A 24,242-nucleotide genomic window follows, 5' to 3' on the forward strand; every position below is an offset into this window, starting at 1 on the left:
CAAGGATACAGCTAAGACTAGACATAAATCTTCGAAACACCGTACTCGAACTTCTCTCTAGATATGGGGTCTACCATAATCTCTTTCCTGGTCGTCACAGCTGTCATATATTTCGGTAAGCAAATAATGAACGAGAGTCTCACACTATGCTGCGAAATCTTCTGCACGTGAGCATCATGTCGTAACTTGTAGGCCGTGTCACACCTTTCCGGGCAAGATACCGGGCTTGTTGCGAGGAGGGATTTCCCAGTACGCAGGAGAATTTCCCCGGGCGGACAAGAATGTTTGCGAGTTTCGCACTTCTTTCTTACCTACTAGAGGCGTGCTACTTACCTTCTTTGAAACCGATCCTTTTTCTGTTACGAGCGACATACAGGTACTGAGAGGTACCTGCGTTGGAGTTGCCTGAGAGGTGCTGCCGGTAAGGGTTTCCTACTGGTGTTCTGCGTGTACCTCTGCGAGCGAACCCCCACGACTCGCTCGGAACAAGTTTTGAGCATGCTCAAAGCATTTTCATACCGTATTTGGGGAAGTTTTGCGGCTTGACTTCCGGGAGAAACAAATTTGCTACCCGGAGCTCTCCGCAGTTGGTCGGCACCTGACAGTACCTAGCGCGTATCTCGCCTGTAGTTGCCCGGAGGTGCGCACGCAAGTCCGATTTAACCGCAGCCAAGTTTTGAGCATGACCAAAACTTTTTCCGGATGAGTCGCGGGAATGCTGTAGATTGCCTTTGAGTGAATTTGAATTCCTTAATGTTCATTATGGCAGTATTGATACCAGCATAAATGCGTTCCATTTGCATTTTTTAATTTCACGTTTATGAGAAAATCGTGTAATCGCATGCTGACTGAATCAAATGCAGTGAGCAAGTTAGCTTCTTGAATGATCATCTCCGTGATCATTCAAATTCGCTCGAATTTGGGAAAAGCTATAGATTTCCCAGCCAATTTTAATTAGATGAGCATTCGAATTCAGGAATTTGCGTTGCAAGTTCGAACGATATTCGTCAATACTCTGTACGCTTATTTCCATTCTTTGGAATTCAATTTCGTGTTTGTAATTTCTTTTAAACTTTATTTCATTAAATTTAGAGGGAAATTCATTGAATATAACGAATCTAATTTGTCATTCGTTTTCTCCGGAACTACGTAGACGTTCAATTTCGTCGCAGATACAAATTTCAATTTCGTTTGTACTCACACACTTCGCGCCTTGAACGTTCAAATTTATGTAACATACATGACATAAATTAGTTTAGTAGTTACACCCCAAGTAGGCCTAATTGATATAACTAGACCTTATACATCTCAATTCAATATCCCCCGCTCTCACTGTTTTTATCGTATAATTTCTAAGTTTATTTAGTCTTAATTCATAATTTCTTCCGATTCTTCGTTTCCAGTTTCACTTTATTCCCTAATATATGGAAATAACTCTTGCAAGGTTGTGTGTGTCACATGTGTGTGTGTGTGTTAAAGATGTCCACATCAATTTTTTACATTCCGGGCTTCACCTCTTTGTAGCTTTTTTTGGCATTTCCTTTTATCCACAAACGCGAGCGACCCAGCGCAGACGTGTTTATTCCTATATACGAGTGTCACGAGTTATTAAGAATCTTGCTGGTAGTCTGATATTTCAGCTAAGCTTATTTCTATCTGTATTAGACATACATTATGTCATGTACTCTCCTTCAGCCGCCATCATGGTCGTATAATGTATAATGTTAATGGGTATAATCATATGTGTGAAAGTGTTACACGGGCTCTTCCATCGATCACGGTTTGTCAGAGGATTGTTGAGGATTGTTAAGGTACTTTCAACATAAGGTCCAATTTCAAGGTACATAAAGTGTGCACAAAATTATTCAAACAAATGCAGAGCACGCGGAGCGTTAAACCAGTCTCGGAAAATGCTACCAAAATGTTGTAAATGTCTGCCTATTCTTGAATTTGACTTCCTAACGTTCGTCAGGGCGGCTGGTGCGACCTGGACTACATGTACGTGTGTGTTTGAATTTTCACGCGTTTTTTACATGTCGCATCGCATCGAAGTCTCTGAATGTAGACCGCCGTGATAATTGGAATTCCGTCGAAATTGAAAGATCATATTGTATTTGTCTTTTGAGTTTAGTACATGTAAATCTTGTCATTGCTTCTCTCTATCTTATTCTTACCGATGTTCTCTACTGTCTTTCTATTTGTCTCCGTTTATGTTCTGCGATTTAAACACAATTTTTAAAATGCAAACTTGTAAGATGCAGTCCATCAAGGGTTTGACCTTTGACAGGCCAATGGCCTTTTGTCATTCCCACACATCTGCTGCAGATCTCACTGTTTTTACTGCGTTTATACTTCATTGTTACTGTCCTTGTACTGCTTATGCTTTGTTTTGTGTATATTTCTGTGTTCTGTTCTGTACATTTTATACATACATGTATGTCCATCGTTGTGTTTTTTTTGAAAGATGTGAAATAAATTGAATTGAAAATTGAATTGAATTGAAATTGAATGTAATTTGATCAAATTGGGCAAAAAATCTGTAACAACTTTATATTTATACTCATGGTATGATTGTGGTGAATTTTTCATTATTCCTTTAAATGGCCAGACTGGACCTATCTTATAAAGCCAATGTAACTTGTCCATTTCGTTTTGGACAAGGATGGCATCGTAGGGACAATTTTTGACCTGATTAGCCTTGTAGAGAATTTTATTCAAGTATATCGCAGCTAATTATATGTAGTGTCAGGTCAAACATCTTATTTCAATATAGGCCTACGCAGTCATTGAGGTGCACGATTCAAAGTGGGATTTTGTCCTTAAATTCTATCTTTAAGCAGAAATTCTCCTCTTACATATCTAACTTTGTGGCAGGACAAGTAAGATCCCAACTTGTACCGGAAGACGTCGTGTGGACAAACCCTCGTGCTGCTTTCTGGGAAGGGCAGCGAATGGTCGGTCTTCCCTGTTTATTCCGGGGAGAACCAATGGCGGTCTATTGGAAGAAAGGTAATAGTAATATAACGACATTCCTAAGCAGCATGTTGATGAGAATAAAATGATATCGACTGTAGTGACGATGATAATAATGAATGACAACAACAACAACAATATTATGATAATCATATTCATTACTCAGTTAATCAACGCGAATTATCACTGTCCGTGATAACCATTGTGTAAATTGGAGAGGTATGGCATACGACTTAGTTTTCACAGAACAGTGTGTGTTTGTGTGAGTGTGTGTGTGCATGTGTGCGTGTGTGTGTGTTATGTGCATGTGCATGTGTGGTGTGCGGGTAGCCGATGGGTGTAGACATGTAGCAAGTTTAGCTCTTCAACCAACGCCCATGATGTCCTTTTCCACACATCCCTTGTTCATGTACACAGTCACCTGTCCTGTATGTATGTATGGGACTCTGGAAAATAATAATGGAAAAGTTTGGCTGCCCACGGAAGTTCATCACAATTGTCTGCCAGTTTCACGATGGGATGACTGCCAAGGTTATTGATAATGGTGAACCCTCCAATGCCTTTCCAGTGACAAATGGAGTCAAGCAGAGTTGTTTCCTGGCCCCGACACTATTCAGCATGACGTTCTCGGCAATGCTCTCAGACGCCTTCAAAGACTGCGAACCTGGCATCAACATTAGGTACAGGTCGGATGGAAAGCTCTTTAATCTTAGGCGCTTGAAGGCTATCACGAAGGTGAAGGAGACCGTCATCAGAGACTTCTTGTTTGCTGACGACTGCGCACTCAATGTCAATGGTGAAGACGAGATGCAGATGCAGATGGACAGACTCTCATCCTTCGGCCTTACCATCAGCACCAAGAAGACTGAGGTGATGTTCCAACCAGCTCCAGGGAACCAGTACCACAAACCACAAATCCAGGTGAACGGACAGACTGTCCAGGCAGCACAGACCTTCACCTACCTGGGCAGCGCCCTCTCCAACTGTGTCACAATTGATGCTGAGCTTAACAACCGGACCGATGTGTTGGCTCAGTGAGTAGAGCGGCTGCCCTCACAATCGGGAGGTCGTGGGTTCAAACCCCGGCCGCGTCATACCAAAAGACGTTAAAAGATGGGAGTTGCTGCTACCTTGTTTGCCGTTCAACAGTTGAAAAGGTTAGAGCAACGTCGATCTGGCGCTGCTCAGTGGCTGCCGGGCCCACGATCAATTGGGCAAAAAGAATGTCCTTTCTTGGACAATAAAATTTGGAGTTTATATCCAAAACAATTATTATTATTATTATTATTATTATTATTATTATTATTATTATTATTAGGATCTCTAAAGCCAGCAGTGCTTTTGGGAGACTCAGAAAAAATGTTTGGGAGAGGAGAGGGATCAGCCTTTCAACAAAGCTGAAAGTCTACTGTGCAGTTGTTCTCACCACGCTTCTCTATGGCTGCGAAACTTGGACTTTGTACCGGAGACATGAGAGGCAAATCAAACACTTCCATATGCGATGCCTCCGCAAACTTCTTCGCATCCGCTGGGAGGATAAAGTTCCGGACACAGAGGTACTGAAGCGGGCAGGCATCCCTAGCATCATTACCAAAATCCGCAAGGCCCAGGTGAGATGGGCAGGCCACGTCACCCGCATGTCTGACGACCGCATCCCGAAAAAAGTTCTTCTATGGAGAACTCGCTGAAGGGAATAAGCGTAAGGTGGGAGGACAAAAGAAGCGCTTCAAAGACAACCTGAAGTTCTACCTAAAGATTCTCCATCAACACCGAGTCCTGGGAGACACTTGCCGCAGATCGCCCTTCCTGGCGCCACGCTATTGCTGTAGGGGCCCGTAGAGCAGAGGAGCAGCGCGTCAAGCAGGCAGAGCACAAACGCCAGATGCGAAAAGCTAGAGCAGCTAACCCCAACAGTGTAGCCCCTACCCACTTCTGCCCAACCTGTGGGAGAGGCTTTCTTGCCCAGATTGGCCTCATCAGCCACCTCCGAACCCATCGAGCCAATTTATTTCATTGGTCATCCTCGAGAACGAGGGACGAACACAAACACACACATGTACCACCGGTAAATTTTTCAATACTAGTTTGGAAGAAATGCTTTCGGAATAGCTCCTCTAGGCATTTTGGACAGCTTTTTTTAGCATGTTAACATCATAAGCTCAATCTTTTTCAAAGTCAACCCTCAACCACGATGGCAGTGCCACAGCAAGGTACATCCGTTACCATAATTATTAAGAGTAAGTCAGGGAGAACCGCTCCATCAGGACGCCTCCTCACCGGGAGCAAAAAGTCATTCATGTCTGAAAGAACTTCCTCGCCGTGAAGCTGGTGAAAATATCAGATGACATCACAGCTATCAACTTGAGGTTTGATGAATTGAAAAACAGAGTCGAATCCAAGTCTGACCCAAATAAAGATCTCAGATATGGAGCAAAATGTTGAGAGAAATGCCTGTCCGAGTTAGAAAAGTCTCGATCTTCCAAAGATGATCTCATCATCACGAAATCATCCCCATGGAACTCCAAAACAGGAACTCGACTCTATACTGTTATATCTATAGATCACAATAGTGATGATGGTGATCATGATGATGATGATGATGATGATAATAATAATAATAATAATAATAATAATAATGATAATAATATCAATAATAGTAACTTATATAGCGCATAATACAAGCATAAGTCTCTATGCGCTTCACATTCATAACATTATGAATAAACAAAACAGCAAACAAAACTTAATCTACAGAAAATTATAGAGTATAACAGTGCGAAAAAGGTAAGTTTTAGTGCATTCTCGAAGCTATTGACAATTAATGCAGTTGAGTTGATCGAAGGTTTCTGGTGAGGGTATAATCCTTACGAGTTCAGAAATGTAGGAAGGGGTGCTACCATTTAAAGACTTGAAGACCGGAAGGAGCATTCTAAACTCAATGCGGAGGTAAATTGGCAGCCAGTGGAGAGTTGAAAGCAGAGGTGTGGTGTACTGCTGCTTGCGGGCCTTGGTTACTATTCTGGCAGCTATATTCTGTACCGGTAATAGCCTCTTGATCTCGGTTTCCGGTAAGTTCACAAGCACAGTATTGCAGGAGCCGAGCCTCAACGTCAAGAACGCATGCACGAGCCTTTCCGTAGTAGTTAGGTAGACCCGAATGTTGCCAATTTCACGGAGACTCCCTATTGCTGAACTGCATAATTTGTTCAAATGAGCCTTCATGGTTAGACGCTAATCAAGCATAGCGCCAGTAGAGAGGAGGAAAGGTCTTTGAGGTTCTTCAGGAAACTTCTGTTTCTCTGGGATTTGACGACTCTGCTACTTGCCGAATTGCAATAGTAAATATTGAATTGTTGCAGGTGAGCAAGAAGAGACAAGAGCCCCTCACCATATTCTTCATGCACGACAAAAATATAATTTCATCTGCCTTTGAAGAAAGAATGAGAAAGCGCCCAAAGGATTTTTTGTCAGCCAAACGCATTTGTCTCATTTTCACCTTAACGAACCTTCAATTTAACCAAACTTTAACGCTTTATAACTTGTGAAAGTTTTTTCCTCAAATTTTACTTTAATGTGTACCACTGATATTTCTGCATTCAATGATTTGCGAACGTATTTTTTTAAAAGTAAATCCTTCTGCGAAGTATTTAGGACCTATAACTCTCCTTGAAGTAAGGCTGAGATTTTGCTCTCCTGTCGCTGTCTCCGTCACAGGTACTACTGTCGACACGGCGGAGGATTTGATAGTGTGTTACAATGGGCAAAAGAGTGGAACACGGTTTGACGACGGTTCTGTGGACATTCTAGTAAGCCAAAACTACAGTCTGGTATTCAAACAACCTGTCGATTTTACCGTCGCCGGAAATTACATCTGTCGCGTCTCAAACTACAAAGCGGAGCTCCACGCCAATAGTACCATGGTCACGGTTCGTGGTAAGTACTTTTGAAGGATTTGATAAATGCCTTTATAAACTTTTTTTGTTGATAATACCTAAACTTGTCAAACGGCGACTTCCTAAAACTTCTCAGGTGTTCATAACGTTTCCTTCTTCTCCGGGTAAGCTTGCTTGCTAGATTCACTGATATCATTTCAAGTGTTTTTTCCTCTACTTTGGCATGTTGGCCTGTTTTTCATTTGATAAGAAAGGACTCTTTTAAAATGTTACTCTGAAATTCTTCGGAATGGAGAGTAACTGTTTACATTCATTGGTTGAAGCTTGTACGTCTTCACCTCCAGTCCATTTCATGGTGTACAATCCTCTGATTGACCGTTTACATGGTTTACGCTGCTTGTCACCATCGGCGATGTGTATGCCCAAGACTTCATTGACATCCTGAAGGCCGTGTCACACCAGCCTTGCGTGCGACTTGCAAAGAACAATTTTGACTACCCGGAGGTCCCCGTAGATATCCGCACATGACAGTACCTAGCATGTATCTCAAAAGTAGTCGCCTGGAGGTGCGCACGCATATTTTTTTTTTTTTAACCCGCAACCGTGTTTAGGCCCTGTCACACCTTTCCGGGCAAGCTACTCGGGCTTGTTACGTGTAGGGATTTTCTAGCATACCGGACATTCCTGAGGGCGGAAAAGGATTTGTGCGAGTCAGCGCATGTGTCTTACTTGCTGGACGCGTTATACTTGCGAGTATACTGTGTGACCCTTGTACCAGTCGCGTGGGGGCTGACAACTTAGTGAAGGAATTCCTCTAGTGGAATGGCTGAAATCTCACAGAATTTCATTATCTTGGCTGCATACGGGACTGCGAAGTACCTGCGTGGGAATTGCCTGGGAAGTACTGCCGCTAACGGTCTCCTACTGGCGTTCAGCGTGGACCTCTATGGGCATTCCCGCGACTCACCCGGAAAAAGTTTTGGTCATGCTCAAAACTTGGCTGCGGTTAAATCGGACTTGCGTGAGCACCTCCGGGCAACTACGCGCTAGATACTGTCAGGTGCGGACCAACTGCGGAGAGCTCCTTGGAGTAAATTTGTTTCCCCGCAAGTCAAGCCGCAGAAGTTCCCCCCGTACGGTATGACAAGGCATGAATGAAAATTGCAAACATTCTTGTTCGCCCGCTGAAAATCTTCTACGTGCTGGAAACTACCTCCTCGCCACAAGCCCGCGTTATGGTGTGACACGGCCGTAAAGGCCACTTCACACGATACAACTTTCGGACGCACGACTGACGGACTTTGGATCTTAAATAAACGAACGTGTTTATTCTGAGGCTATTGTAATTTATTTCGGATCCAAAGTCGTTCAGTAGTGCGACCGAAAGTTCTTTATAGTTTGTGGTGGCCTTTAGATGATATAATATAGCCTTACGAGGTTTGATGTCGAAACGTAACTACAATACTGGAGTGGATCGAAGGCAAATGTTTACTTCACATGAAATATGAACAGCAAATAGAACGAATGGATTATATATATATATATATATATATATATATATTTATATGTATATATATATATATATATATATATATATATATGTATGTGTGTGTGTGTACTTATATACCAGAATATTTTATAGATCACTTCAAAAGGGAAATCCTTCTACTGAATATATATGTATATATATATATATATATATATATATATATATATGTATATGTGTGTGTGTGTGTGTACATATATTCCAGAATATTTTATAGATCACTTCAAAAGGGAAATCCTTTTACTGACTATTTTATTCGAAAAGACAAAAGTTAAAAAGTAATCCGGTCAATAAAGAGTTTAAGTAATTCTGACTTTAATGGATTATAATGAGCCACGTATTTGTTTGTGGAATTTTTAAAAATGCCTACCCTGTCTCATATCACAATTATTGTTTGCAAAACATGTCGTTGTGTGACTTATCAGAGCTTTTCCCCAAGATCACATTCTGTTATTTTCTTTTTTTTTCACAATTTGACTGGGACGTTATAAAAGAGGGCTTTGTTTACACACATAATATATTCACATGCATTAATACCATGCATCTACCTACTAAGTCTGCCCCATAGCCATTGAATGCGGAAAACTTAGAAAATCAACGTACAATTCGTGCACATGTCCACATATAAATGAATGTCCTTAGCAATAAATGTAATATCATAAACTGAGAAAATACACAGGAACAACAACAAAAAGTGTAAATTGCAAATCTAAAAAAAATGTAACTCTGACGGCATACTTTTAAAAGGATCTATCCACATTTTTACGCATACAAATTTGTTTGCATTTCCTTCAAGCACCTGTGTTAGGTGTTTTTGTGGGGGGGGGGGGGCATAATACTTACATTCAATGTATTGCAATGAATGTCTTTGAGCGGGTATGTGTAATGTTTCAGTTCTTTCTCTGTAATCACAGATGGGCATTGTAGTGGTCCATACAAATAATAACACAGAAGCAAAAAAAAAATGCATTCATCTCATTTTTTCCCTTTTGAACTAAACCAGATTTCCAAGTGCAGACAGCACCCAGATTGACAGTTTGGAAAGGGGAGACCGCTTCACTGCCATGTGGGCTTCCATACACACCCTATCGAGTCCAATGGGTCAATGCATCCAGTATGGAGGTGGTGGCGAATTATACAGATGGGGTCTTCAGTTACTCCTCTCACAAAAGTGGCAAATTCAACATGGACAACGCGTTCACCCTCACAATACAGAACGTTAACGTCCTGGATGAGACTACACTTAGATGTGAGGCTTTCGCATACGATTCAAGGAGTTGGAAGAACTCGACAGTGCTTACTGTAAATGGTATGCGTTTGCTGTTGAAGTACTATGCTTATGTACCTCATTAAACTTTATTTCATTTCTCTATCAACAATAGAATTAAATACCTCGTATAAAAAAAGATGCATTTGATATCAAGAGAGAGAGAGAGAGAGAGAGAGATGGATAAGGTGATCTGAAACTGAGAGCATTTATTTTTATTGGCACCCCTTGTCAATGTGAAAAACATAAATCAAAAGATGGGACTCCACAACAAATTATAATCGTAGCATATGGGACAGCAATGCGCATATGTTATAAATTATTATCATTTATATTATGAATGAAAAGGATTATACAATGACAAGTCAAAACAGCAAATAAACTTTGTTTAAAACATTCATTTCTATTTAAAAAAAGAAAGAAATATTGGTTACTGACACAAGATTGTTCACCTTATTAATATAGGCAGTAAATTTCCCGTGGTTGCAGATTATCCAAATCGAAATATCGAAATATGTTTCCTGCTAGTTGTCTTTGATTTATGTATTGATTTTCCTTTTTTTCAAGTCTTAGTCAGCCCTGAACCATACAAAGATTAATGTTATCTGATTTCTTCAATTCTCTCCTTTCCTTTTCTTTGATAATGGCTTTACAGGGGTATTTATTTGCATATTGCATCCTTCAATCAAGCGCATAATTATATACATTACACGTAAAATATGCGTATATTAGCATTTACACTGTGTGTCTCTCTCGCACTGTCACCTACACACACAACGCACTGTCACATGCACACACCTGCACTTTTGTTTACCAGTAGACAATGGTGCCGCGTGCTTTTCTTTTTCTTTCGGTTCTTCAAAGCACTTAGTCACTGTTTTTCTTTTCTTGTTCTTGTTGCTTGCTTTTTTAGTTTGTTATATAAAGAGTTATATGTGTAGGTTTATTGGTGTTGTAATATATTCGTGATAGGGTATAAAGAGTTATAAATGTGTAGGTTTATTGGTGTTGTAATATATTCGTGATAGGGCCTCATCCTCGTCAAGCTCTACTTATGATGACGCCCCTCTGTATATATTTCTCCCTTGTTCATAGAATCCTCAATAGAGTATGCCTTTAAAAAAATAGCATGATGTTTTGATTCATAATGTGTTATAGACTGATGTTGTTTAAAATTCATATGTCATGTATTGATTTGTATGTTATACTCTCCTTTTTTTTGCATAATCTGTCACTTTGTTTTCATTCGTTATTGCATCTGGAGAAAAAAATGCGTAAACAAACCAAATCAAACCAACATTCCATGATGTTTAATCCTTATGCGGTTGATTCAACAGCCTATGGGAGCGGTCCTAGTTTTGACAAATGTCATGGAGATAAGCAATGTACCAAGGGGGTGAACAGCCGGGAATTCCAGCTCTCGTGCACAGTAGGCGGGGCCAAACCAAACGTCACCATGTCAATGACAGCGGTGGGGACCTCAAATCTCACGCTCCTGACGACGTCCTTTAAGACACATCATGAGGATGGTACCAGCGACCAAACCGTCTATGCAAACGTATCAATGAGTTCCGAAAGTAGCAGCGAAACATTTACGTGCAGTGCCAGCGGAGAAGCTGTTCAGGGTATTGCAAATGCAACGATAACAGTGAAAGTGAAATCAGGTAAAACTTGATTTCCTTGATAATAGTGAAAACAAAACATGAGAAAGTTACCTAAATTTGAATTTTTTCCAACACTCAAATGACAGTCACATTGATAACTTGATACAAAGTATCGATTGGACGATAACGTGACTATCTAACAATTTTTCAAGTGGTTGAAAGAGAATGTAATGTTGATGAAATATACCCCTTTCACTACTTTTTACCTCTCCTCGCAAATTCTGACTCCTCATCGCAACTGCAGGATACTGGATTGAAAAGGTTATTATTATTATCATTTCATTGACAAAAAGGGATATCAAGTTGAAAATTGTTAGAACGAGAATAATAGACCTGAGATTTCAGGACATTATTACACTGTACCATGTCTGTAATTGGCTCAACACGATAATGTGAACAGTTGTAATGTTTGTTTCTTTTTTAACACGAAAAAAAAAACAAAAACATAATGTTCATGCACATCTCATTTATTTCTATTTATGCCAGTTTTACCCATATATTTCCGTAGTCAAGCAGAATATGGAGTAGAGTTCCACTTTGGATAATTCAGTGCACTAGTGTAAAGTGTCACAGGCAAATACACTTTGGGAGAAATTATCTCAAATTTGGTAAAAAAATTATCTATTGTTCAGTGAATACGATACCTTGCGTGAGATTGCAATTGATATTTTGATCTACATTGGTCAAAACCACCAGTGCTCGTCATGACCACGTAATGCTCAAACGAGAATGTGTGGGGATTCCTCACCTCACTAATAGTCTCCCATTATCCAGTACACAAATTTCACTAAAGTTTCCTTTCATGCACTAAAATGAAACAAAAATTAAAACAAAACAAAGCAGTAATATCTATTCTTCGCAACACGTTTCGCAGATTTTTCATGTTTATAGCCTGTTATAATGATCTTGATGGGGACAGGGGTGAGAGTGACTAAACCTGTATGACATATTTTTATTATTTTTTTAATACATACTAATTGGAAAGTTTTGAAGTGTTGATATCATCGCCTTTAATGTGCGTCTGTGGCTGAGACCAACATCACTTTTTGGTGAAAACGTGTGGAAGTATGATACTCCCAGCCTCTTTTGCATTCTATAAATGCGAGTTTTGGTAAAATTTCTGAAAACTCTTTGACCTGATTAAGGAGTTTTAAGGGACTGAGTCACAACGGTTTGATTTTCCTTCGATGCTATATTCGATGCCGCCGCTCTAAGATGTTTGAAGTATACGTGTTATCTGGCCCAGAGATAGGAAGACAACATTTGATTTATTCATGTCTCGTTGCATGACAACCAGCTACTCTGTATGTCGTCAGGATGGTTATTACTTTACGCCATCCCGTGACTCTCATAAACGATGACCGGTAGGACCTATAGATACGGTGATGATAGAGACACGGGATGCGCAAATGGAAATTGTGCAAACATTGCTGAAATGAAAAGCAAAATTGCTCGATAATGACCTTTTTGGATACTAATCTGAAATACTAATTCGCAACGAACTAGACTTGAAAAACATGATGTATCAGTTTCATTTGTCGAAAATGATTGAAGAGAAACGGATAAAATCGGCTTTTTGGGAGTGTGTTATATTATTTAAGACACTTTCACGACAAACATGGTGACATACCATGCATACAGCTCGGATTTACACTTTTGCCAATATTTGTAGGTGTGATTGGCTTTTGTTTGAAATGCTATCATTAGGTGAAGTTCTATTTATTTGATAATTTTACAAACAAGTGTTGAGATGAATCTTCAGTTTGCTCAAAAGATGGCGGCATAGGACGGCGATCATCAAAGGAACAGATGTTCCTGTGGAATACTTATGTACATCAATAGAAGACTGGCAGCTGTTTAAATAATGAAAGCCAGTTGGAACATTACTGCATCTCGTAAGGAAGAAGTCCAAACATGTCAAAAGTTTGTCTAAAAAATGAGAGAGTACAACTTTACAGGCATAACTACAAATATTTTTGATCAAAACGGGGCAAAAATGAGGAAGGTAATGAAATCGTGAGGATTATTTTTTAAGAAAAACAGGTCTTGAAGAGTCAATATGAATAATCAACTGTATTATGCAAATCATGACTTAATGATGTTACCATCTAACAACTTGCCATGTAGTTTGTACATAATTGGAACTACTCATTTTATACGCATAAATGCCACAATCTCTTATAACGATACACTCTCTAAAAAAAATCGAGTGAAAATATTTACTCTTGAAGGATGGAATAAATAAAGAGTGAATTTAGAGTGAAAATGTTCATTTTCACTCTAACTTCATTCCAATTTCACTCTAAATTCACTCTTTTTTTGTATTCACTCCTTCAAGAGTGAATATTTTCACTCGATTTTTGAAGAGACTACCACTCTAATCATTATGTAGAAGTAGCAGGAACAACATGTTTTGCATTTTCATGAGAGAAAAAGAAATGATATTTTTTTTTTTTTTGGTAGTGCACGATAAACACAAAACTGTGACATGATGACATCATCAGCTCGCTCATTTCCATTATATGCATACTAACTGTTCAAGAACCGTGATGCCAAAAATACCTTTAAAAAAAATGATACCTTTACTACTTTGCTTCGACTTTCAACAAAATTTCACCTGTAATGCGTGTCATCTTTTCCTCTTTCTTTCAGACTTACTTTAAAACATATTGGACTGATTTTAAAGGTCATTAATTATGAAACATTCTTGTGTAATTAAGAGTTGCCACAAGTAAAGGTGAATTATATAGGCGCACACATATAGACACATACAAGGAATAATAATATATACCAATTAATGGCGTTTTGCATGTGCGGAAAATTCTGAAATGTCCTTATTTCTTATACGTGAATGAGAAGTGCTCATCTTATTTAATATTTCTTTTCACGATGCATAAACAGCAACATTTCAAACGGCCGCGATCATCTCTAGTATCATTTTGCCGATTGCTGCAATCGTCCTAGGTATCCTGTGTTTTCTTCTGTTGAAACGGAACGGCTTCTGCAAGTTGAGAGAAAATAAAGGTATATTATATCAAATGCGTATTAAAAACTATGTTTGGTTTTGTTATTCGACAATGGTTATTGAGTCAGTCTGATTGCATTTAGTTGTTACTTATTTCCTGTCCCCAACAAAGACACTGGACAACAGTATTTTTAAAGATAAAATTGTATGAACTCCAACTAAGATGAATGTAGAGAAACGGAGTAAGGTGATATATATTCGTTGAATTTCAAATCAACATATATTATTTGAAATGAAATCCATATGCTATCAACATAAAATAGTCAATAGGTGATGTAATGGCATGTACTTCATTTTATTTTATTTCATTTTCAACACTACAAAATATCTACATACCTGTACACATGACACAATATAAATACAATGTAATGATAAGCGGTAACAAAGAAAATTATTGTAAATTGATAATATTGCGCATCGCTTTCAAATGATACTGTATTACAACAAAGCATTGGTTGAAATGGAGGAGACATTATGCTGAAAAGCCAATTTTGTATTTTGCAGTCTCCTCATGGACTATATTATAACTAATTACTGAACTGAACTACGCCAAAGAAGCAAGTTTGACTTAGATAACGAAAAAAAATAAAAGAAACACGTACACATGCATATATACCTATACGAACAAACACACAAACTAGCAAGCGAACAAACATGACGAAGCTGTCTTGTAATGAGAGAGTGAAAGAGAGAAAGAAAGAGAAAGAAAAAGAAAGATTTGGGAAGAAGCAATATAGAGAAATATAAGGACAGGGAAGACCAGGGAAAACATGGAATAGACGCCAAGGAAGAGGATTTGAAAGGTCAATATTAACACACTTCATAATCAATGTAAGGCAATACATTTTAACGTTGTGCCCGTTTACCTTTATATCAGGGAGATGAGACAATAAATATATTATTCTGCCCTCACAGGTAACTGCTGCAGCATTATCCTACCAAGCCACGTGATACCCAATATCCCGGGTGCAGGGTCAACGTACTATAACTATAAAACAATCATCCTCTTCGTCCCAGCAATAAAAAACAACAATAAAAACAAACAAAATCAAAAAAGAAAGCAACCGAAGAATCAGACAAGCAAGCAAGCAAGCACACAAACCGTGTCACGAAAAAAAACAAAACAAAACGAAATCTTAAAAATATATATATATATACGACGTAACTTGGATGTTTTCATACAATGACTTGTGAAATGGAAACGTTCGAGTCATGATTTCAATAGCGGAAGGTGCATTCCAATATATTTTGTTAAGAATATTTTGTACTTTAATCAGTGATTGAGAAATGGTGTCATTGGATTTTAGTGTGCGTATCTCCGTATATATTCTGAAGAGTGTAAATCTTCGCATGTATTACTTCATTTGACCACATAAATGATGTTGAGGGTACATCATGATTCAACCTAACAGAATCTAACAGAATTTAACATACATGATTATGCATGGCATCTTTACTTTGTTGAAGCGAGAATTTCGATGTAATCGTGCCCGTGAAAACGGGATTGCACTCTGTTACAAAATAATAAAGGAACTTCTCTAAAGTACTTAAGAAAGAAAGAAATTATTGTAAAAATAAAGAAAAATTGCATTTGAAGGACATCCTAAAGCTGTCGTAGAATGAACAATGTGTTTTTATCAAAGCTGACCGATTACATGACTGTGATCGTGCAAAAGAGATAATCAATATTCACCAAAGTAAATGCCACTATTAACATGAAATTACTCTAATCACCATAATGATGATACACCAATATAGCATCCTCCTCAACTTTATTTTTAAAATGTGCTGTATTCGACAAAATGTCGATTTCTGTCATGCTTAAAGGGGAAGGCTAGTAACTGATCAGTGGGAATCAGTGGAAATGCTGGGAGATGATTGTTCCAATCCTTATGGGATTCATTCAAGAGTTCATTGTATATCTATTGTTGTGTGAAAATGATTTGCTTCAGAATGGTCTCATATTCAAGTAATGTGCAGTTTAATGCTTCCAGGTTAGCGTCCCTGGTCAGTGACGGAGCATTAATCTGCACATTACTTGAATATGAGACCGTTCTGAAGCAAATCATTTTCACACAACAATAGATATACAATGAACTCTTGAATGAATCCCACAAGGATTGGAACAATCATCTCCCAGCATTTCCACTGATTCCCACTGATCAGTTACTAGCCTTCCCCTTTAAGTCGTCGGGCCCAAGCTGGGGTGTAGCTTTTGAGACGACTGCATCGTTAAAGTGTAGAAAGCATATTGGCTTATTGTGGAATAGCAGTGTGTTATAATAGAAACGAGGCGAGTGTCAGGATGGCAGGTGTCTGCAATCAGTCAGTCCAGGAAACGGTGGATTGATGCACGAACAGTGTGAAAACTCACCATACAATGCCTTAACCCATTAGTAACTGAACAGACCGAAACCACCCGTCAGCTTACTCCCTAAACCGTTTAAAACCGCCCATCCGCTTTCGTATAGTTTTATGTTTTACTATTTCTATTGTTTTCATGTAAAACATATATGAAGAGTTTGTTCGCAAAAAGCGATAAGTCCATTTTTGAAGATTTTGAAGTAAAGTCTCTGTCATAATGTACAAAATAATACCTTTTGAATGATATATTGATCACTACACATAAAGGTACATTTTTGAAGTTATGGTCAAAAGAAGCAAACATTTTCTTATTATTCTCTTTATTTTTCTTGACCTTTAATCGCAAATATCTCCATTTGGCAAATATGGACTTATCGGTTTTTGCGAACAAACTCTTCATATGATTACGTGCATTGAAAGAGATCAAAGGTCAACAAAAGTATGTCAGAATTATTTCTCTGACACACAAGTCCCTTGGTAAAGTCTAGGCTTTCAAATAAACATGTTATAATAGACAAAAAATATATATCAATTTTGCATAATTTAGAAAGTTGTCGATATGAGAGAAATATTGCTGTACCTTCTAGGGAACAATAAACAATTATGTAATAGAATCTTCAGTTGCTAGAGGGATAATTACGTATTTCAGTTCATGGTATGTCTGAAAAATCGTCGTGTCATTATAAAGCCCCCTTTATATCAATTCCTTCTCCAGTAAACCAACCATGGTCGTTGGAGGACCTGAGGAGAAAGATAAATACCTACAAGCCTGGGGATGCAGCAGGCATAAAACTCACCACTGACACGGTAAATCTCGAGTTATTCGGTGTCATGTCGCATGGCAAGTCGGCCTTCGTCAATTCGGTCATGTTCGCCCTGACAGGTAGGACATTTTCGTTAGAAATGTAAATATGTAACTTGTAACTTGTTTTTACTGTATCATAAATAAATCGATAAAAATTGCAACATATTACTGTCTAACAATAACCTAATTTGAAAATGGAGAAAAAAGGAAATTACACTGTGTTTCTCCACTGTCCTATATGTTCGACACGTAGCACACGGATGGAATTAGTATTGATATCAATGGGAATTTTCAGTCAGATTTGTTTTTATTTCAAGTATGTCCATGACCACTAAATTTTTATTGAGCATAGTTTCATTTAGAAATAAGGTAATCTTAATAAATGTGATGTCGACAGCATGATTCACCTATTATCTATATCCTGATTTTTTCTTTTATAATCATAATGTTTTATTTGGTTTGATTTTTCAGATACTTGTCATTAACGGAGATACATTTGGCTGCTAAGAAGCCTTGATTAAAGCAAGACGTAATATCATATCCACCGTGTAAAGTCATAAGCCATGTTTTGCGATAGCACAGCAGCATTCACCTGTGAAAAAAAAAACACTCGTAAGTGCTCTTAGGATTACAAGCTTATCATGTGTTTTCCAAAGCTTATGTTTGAGATTCAATAATTTGCTTAATTGCTCAAATAGTGCCGACTGTACAATGTTTGTTGGCCCCTTATGATGTGTTCTCCCCCTGCGTTGTGCAATGTTGTACAATGGGAAAAATATTAACTTCAAGCGCTGTACGCGATCTCTGTCATTAATTGGGGAAAACACGTAAAACTTTAAAATTCAATATAGCACTGTAAACAGTTAGATAATGCGCATTCCCTATCGGACTGATTTGGCAACAATGAAGACCTTATTTACATATGCATGATTATAGGAGTGGAGTCAGTAATGATGAGAAGCATTTATACCCTGAAATGCCAGTCCTGATATATACTCGCAGGTGACTACCATAAACATTCGGAAGAAGCTGACAACGAATGGGATACTTGTGGGGGCAGTTGGACAGCGCGACGACAAGCTTATCCCCTGTGTGGCTGCATAAAGCTGTTCGACAACAAGGGCTTGAAGTATTTCTCGCTCGCCGACTCTGAATTAACGGATCAAATAAGTAAGCTTGTATTGCACCATCACCTCTTTCACTGAATTTTGGTTTTACATTCGCAGAAAATTCTTTAACGCGAAACTGGCGTAGAAGTTTCTGGAGGTCGAATAAATGTAGTGATGATTGTACATCCACATTTTTTTTTAAAGCAGAATGATCTTGTCATATTTAGATATTATATCATTATACTCATTCATGGATGTACACTCAAACATATCTTTACGCCTGTCAGAGGAATATCAAATGCTGAGGGCGTGTTCCCAAGCAGGAAAATTGGATAGAATAGACCATTTGACAATGTCGTCCAATTCACAGGGACGTCCGGGTTCCCTTTTATTTGAAAAAAGAAAAGAATAAGAAAGTGTGATCGACGCATCGTGTTGGTGTGTGTGTGTGTGTGTGTGTGTGTGTGTGTGTGTGTTTTCAAGTCTTTCACAGTGACAGGTGTAATAGATAAGTCCAGGTAAAATACCTCTCTTTTTTCGTAGAAGTAAAGTTTAATGTAATGGATACTGTTACTTCTCTCCTGTACGGCATTTCTGTACCACGTCAACACTCATGTACACAGAATATGGCATAAATGGAAAGCATTCCCATCCCCACAAAGAAAGCCAAGTTACGTTATACCGTAAAATGTGAATCGGTAGAAACGGGTACGTGAGTGACCGACTTTGATTGAACCTATATTTATTGTTTAATGAGTTGTGTGTGAGTGGAGGGGGGGGGGGAGGGATGTAGGAGCTACTGACCCAACTGGAAATTTTGTTTTCGGATTTACGAACCTTCGGAATAACGAACCTCACGTCATTTTCAGATTGATGTACCTTCTTGATAAGGAACCTTATGCCACTAACGGACCTTTGAAAAAAACGAACTGTAAATTTTGATCAGAGCAATCAGGGGAAAGTAAAATTTATCTCCGTTATTATGATTTCCGTTGACAAAAATAGATAAAAAACCACGAAGGACATAAGGATTAGGGGCGTCGATCCTGGGAAGGGGGGGGGGGGGTACTTTCACCTCCGATAAAAATACTATCCCCTTCAGTAATTCCCGAGATGAGAAGATTTTCTTGCATTTTCCTGTTATTGAAATCTGGTTCTTTCCCCCAAAGTATACACCAGATTGCGGAATATCAATCCTGAAAATGCAAAATCTCTCTCGCGTGGGAGGGGCATACCCCGGCCTCTGATATACCCTCGCCCATTCGGTCCATTTCCCCTACACTTTGTATACGCTTTTAGACTGACAGATTTCACAATTCTTCATCGAAAGTGTGCACCAGATCTGTCACTTCACTTAAAAATAAAAACATGCTAAAGTTCCTTCGGTTGGAAGGGGATACTAATATCTCCCTTCAATTTACCCTTTCCTCGCTTGGTTTCCATTCATAAATATAGTACCCTTACGAAAAAGTCCTGTGGTACTCCTGTGGTAATTACCACAGGACGGTACCACAGGACAGTACCACAGGAAAGTACCACAGGACAGTACCACAGGAATTGTCCTGTGGTATTTTGGGACATACCACAGGACAGTACCACAGGAATCCCTGTGGTATTTTGGGACGTACCACAGGGCAGTACCACAGGAAAGTACCACAGGACCGGTACCACAGAACAGTACCACAGGACAGTACCACAGGAATTCCTGTGGTATTTTGGGACGTACCACAGGGCAGTACCACAGGAATTCCTGTGGTATTTTTGGACGTACCACAGGGCAGTACCACAGGACTAGTACCACAGAACAGTACCACAGGAACTGTCCTGTGGTATTTTGGGACAGTACCACAGAACAGTACCACAGGTCGATCATTACCACACAGCATTACCACAGGGCAGTACCAGACAGCATTTCCATGGTACCACAGGAGAGTACCACACAAGTGCCAATCTAGTCCTATAATAGATCTATATAGTCATATTCTATTCCTAGGTAGCCATCGACCCTCTCAGTACATATATATATGGCCGTCTATCCGTAAAGCATTAAGGCATGGTTACTAACTCGATTATACTTTATTATCAAGGTATGAAATTACACTTTCATAACAATATCTATGATATTGGTAATAATATAACATAATTAGACAATCTTTCATAAAGTTCAAAGTAAGTTCCATCATTAATACTTTGACTTTTTAAGTCATTTATGTATTTTCTAAAATCTAGAGTGCTTTTTATGAATATTCATGAGCTATGTAAAAATTTGTACCACAGGAGTACCACAGGAGTACCACAGGAGTACCACAGAAGTCCTTATGAAATTTCTCATGCTTTACATCAGCACTTTCACTAAATAGGTAATACTGTATGAGTATAGGACAGGATAAGTAATGGCAAATCAATTGTTATAATTCACAGCATAACTCATCTATCAATTAATTGAGGAATATTAACATGTGCTTTTTTGTTTGTATTTTTGTTATAAATTTCAGTTGATTCTGCCTTACAATTTTCCTGTGTGGTACTCCTGTGTGGTACTGCTGTTTGATATTCTCCTGATGTGATAGTCCTCTGGTATAAAATGTTAAGAAAAAAAAAGAATATCCTGTAGCATTTTTCTGTGGTACTTACGAATTTAATTTGCTATGTGGTACTTCTGTGTGGAATAGCACCATATTATGATTTTCCTGTGGGATTTTGGACAGTTCCTGTGGTACTCTCCTGTGGTATACATCGAAAATTACCACAGGAATTCCTGTCGTACTGTCCTGTGGTACGTCCCAAAATTCCACAGGACAATTCGTGTGGTACTGTCCTGTGGTACGTCCCAAAATACCACAGGACAAGTCATGTGGTACTGTCCTGTGGTACTATCCTATGGTACTTTCCTGTGGTATTGTCCTGTGGTACTGCCCTGTGGTACTGTCCTGTGGTACTGTCCTGTGGTACGTCCCAACATACCACAGGACAAGTCGTGTGGTACTGTCCTGTGGTACTATCCTGTGGTACTGTCCTGTGGTACGTCCCAAAATACCACACGACAAGTCGTGTGGTACTGTACTGTGGTACTATCCTGTGGTACTGCCCTGTGGTACGTCCCAAAATACCACAGGACAAGTCGTGTGGTACTGTCCTGTGGTACTATCCTGTGGTACTTTCCTGTGGTACTGTCCTGTGGTACTGCCCTGTGGTATTGTCCTGTGGTACTGCCCTGTGGTACGTCCCAAAATACCACAGGACAAGTCGTGAGGTACTGTCCTGTGGTAATATCCTGTGGTACTGTCCTGTGGTACTGTCATGTGGTATGTCCCAAAATACCACAGGACAATTCCTGTGGTACTGTCCTGTGGTATGTCCCAAAATACCACAGGACAATAAGTCGTGTGGTACTGTCCTGTGGTACTGCCCTGTGGTACTTTCCTGTGGTACTGCCCTGTGGTACGTCCCAAAATACCACAGGACTAGTCGTGTGGTACTGTCCTGTGGTACTATCCTGTGGTACTTTCCTGTGGTACTGTCCTGTGGTACTGTCCTGTGGTACTGTCCTGTGGTACGTCCCAAAATACCACAGGACAAGTCGTGAGGTACTGTCCTGTGGTACTATCCTGTGGTACTGTCCTGTGGTACGTCCCAAAATACCACAGGACAATTCCTGTGATACTTTCCTGTGGTACTGTCCTGTGGAACTGCCCTGTGGTACTGTCCTGTGGTACGTCCTAAAATACCACAGAACAAGTCATGTGGTACTGTCCTGTGGTACTATTCTGTGGTACTTTCCTGTTGTACTCTCCTGTGGTACGTCCCAAAATACCACAGGACAATTCATGTGGTACTGTCCTGTGGTACTGTTGTGTGGTATACATCCCAAAATACCACAGGACAATTTGTGTGTATACTGTCTTGTGGTACTGTCCTGTGGAACTTTCCTGTGGTAATGTCCTGTGGTACTGCCCTGTGGTACATCCCAGAGTACCACACGATCCTGTGACACAGTACCACACAGTTCCTGTGTTAACATATATTTGTGTGGTACATTGTGTGGTACCAACCAGTACCACAGGGAGTACCACATGAGCCTGTAAAACAGTACCACACAGTTCCTGTGGTAACATTTATTTATGTGGTACATTGTGTGGTACTGACAAGTACTACAGGGAGTACCCTACAAGCCTGTGGTACAGTACCACACAGTTCCTGTGGTAACATTACAAGTGTGTGGTACATTGTGTGGTACCGACAAGTACCACAGGGAGTACCACAGGACTTTTTTGTTAGGGTAAACTAAATGTCTCTGGGGATTGACAGCTTTCCAAATTCCATAGACATTTGTTTACAAGATCATTTCATTGGAAGTTTAACAATTCAACAACTCCCTCGTATGCAGGCCCGGGGCATCAATCCCGGAGGACAAAAAAGGGGGGGGGGGGGGCGGGGAAGTGCAAACATTCTATTTTGTTCCCCAACAATTTCCTTAATAAGTAAAATTTCTTTTCTGATAGAAAATTGTCCAAATATTTCATCCATTGCGCAACTGATTCTTGAATGTCAATTCTGCAAATCCAAAATCTCCCTCGCGTATGAATATTTATTTTGCACACAAAATTTCACAAAAGTGTACATCAGATCGCTGAATTTCAGGTCTGAAAATGCGAAAATATCTCTGGTGTTGGAGGACGAATACCCTCCTCCCACACCCTCCCCCGCTCGGAAGCTCCGCTCATGCTCATGCTCATGTTCATTCGCGCAGATTGTCCTGCTCAAAGTTTTGCCCCCTCCCCACCCAACCCCGGCCCCATCGGTAAAACGGATTCAATTCAATTCAATTCAATTCAACTTTATTTTCACTTCCATCAAAACATAATTTGACAATAATTTGACATAATTAGTCAACGCCGCTGATGACGATTAATGCTAAAAGAGGACAATGAGTCAGAAGAATCAAGGATAAAAATATGTTTTGCTTGCCTATTTGGGTGTATGAGAAAGAAGTTCATACAATAGGGATTACTGTCTTAATCGAGGAACTGATCATCGAGAGGGAAGCTCTGGCACAGTCTCTTATTATGAATAATCGTACGTGTACTATTTTCTGATATTCCCTGTTTAGAGAGCAAAGTTGAAGGTGAAGAAAGGATGCATTGTCCTATATTCATTGCGGACGCAAGGTAAGACCATTGTAGATGGATACTTATGCGCAGGTATGTTAAGGAACAAGTCGGTTTAAAATATTATGACTTGCCTACAGGGTCTTAAAAAATGTTTATATGTGTGTGCGTATGCGTTAAATAAAAATGTAGAAATATTTTTTTAAACTATGATAGTATGTGACTTATACTGCGAAAAACAACAAAATTGGTTTAATCAATAAAGAATTAATTCAATTTCTTGTAAATTCAAGCCAAATTAGGTGAAGTACAATTACCGATTAATTCTTGTTGTCGGAAAGTTAAGTAAGGTCGCAGTTATGATGAAACAGTGGTCGCGTGACATTCTTGCTAGTTGGGCCAGTACGTCACAGCTTGTCCTACCTGTAAAGCATCGAGATGGCTTTCAATATGTTGGTAACATTATCAGTGTATTCTACGCCCTACAG

The 24,242-nt window shown here is 39.3% G+C and overlaps 1 protein-coding gene across 1 annotated transcript; it reads left to right on the top strand.

Annotated features, from left to right (window-relative positions):
• Positions 1–3,432: 3,432 nt before the first annotated feature.
• On the top strand, positions 3,433–4,661 carry LOC139716512 (uncharacterized). Its single transcript, XM_071628051.1, has 2 exons — positions 3,433–4,007; positions 4,442–4,661. The coding sequence occupies exons 1-2, from the start codon at positions 3,433–3,435 to the stop codon at positions 4,659–4,661; spliced, it is 795 nt and encodes a 264-aa protein (XP_071484152.1).
• Positions 4,662–24,242: the final 19,581 nt, after the last annotated feature.

Source organism: Diadema antillarum, unplaced genomic scaffold (assembly GCF_040938485.1).
Source record: "Diadema antillarum isolate AM-2024a unplaced genomic scaffold, OU_Dant_1.0 scf00000066, whole genome shotgun sequence".
Classification (NCBI taxonomy): Eukaryota; Metazoa; Echinodermata; class Echinoidea; order Diadematoida; family Diadematidae; genus Diadema; species Diadema antillarum.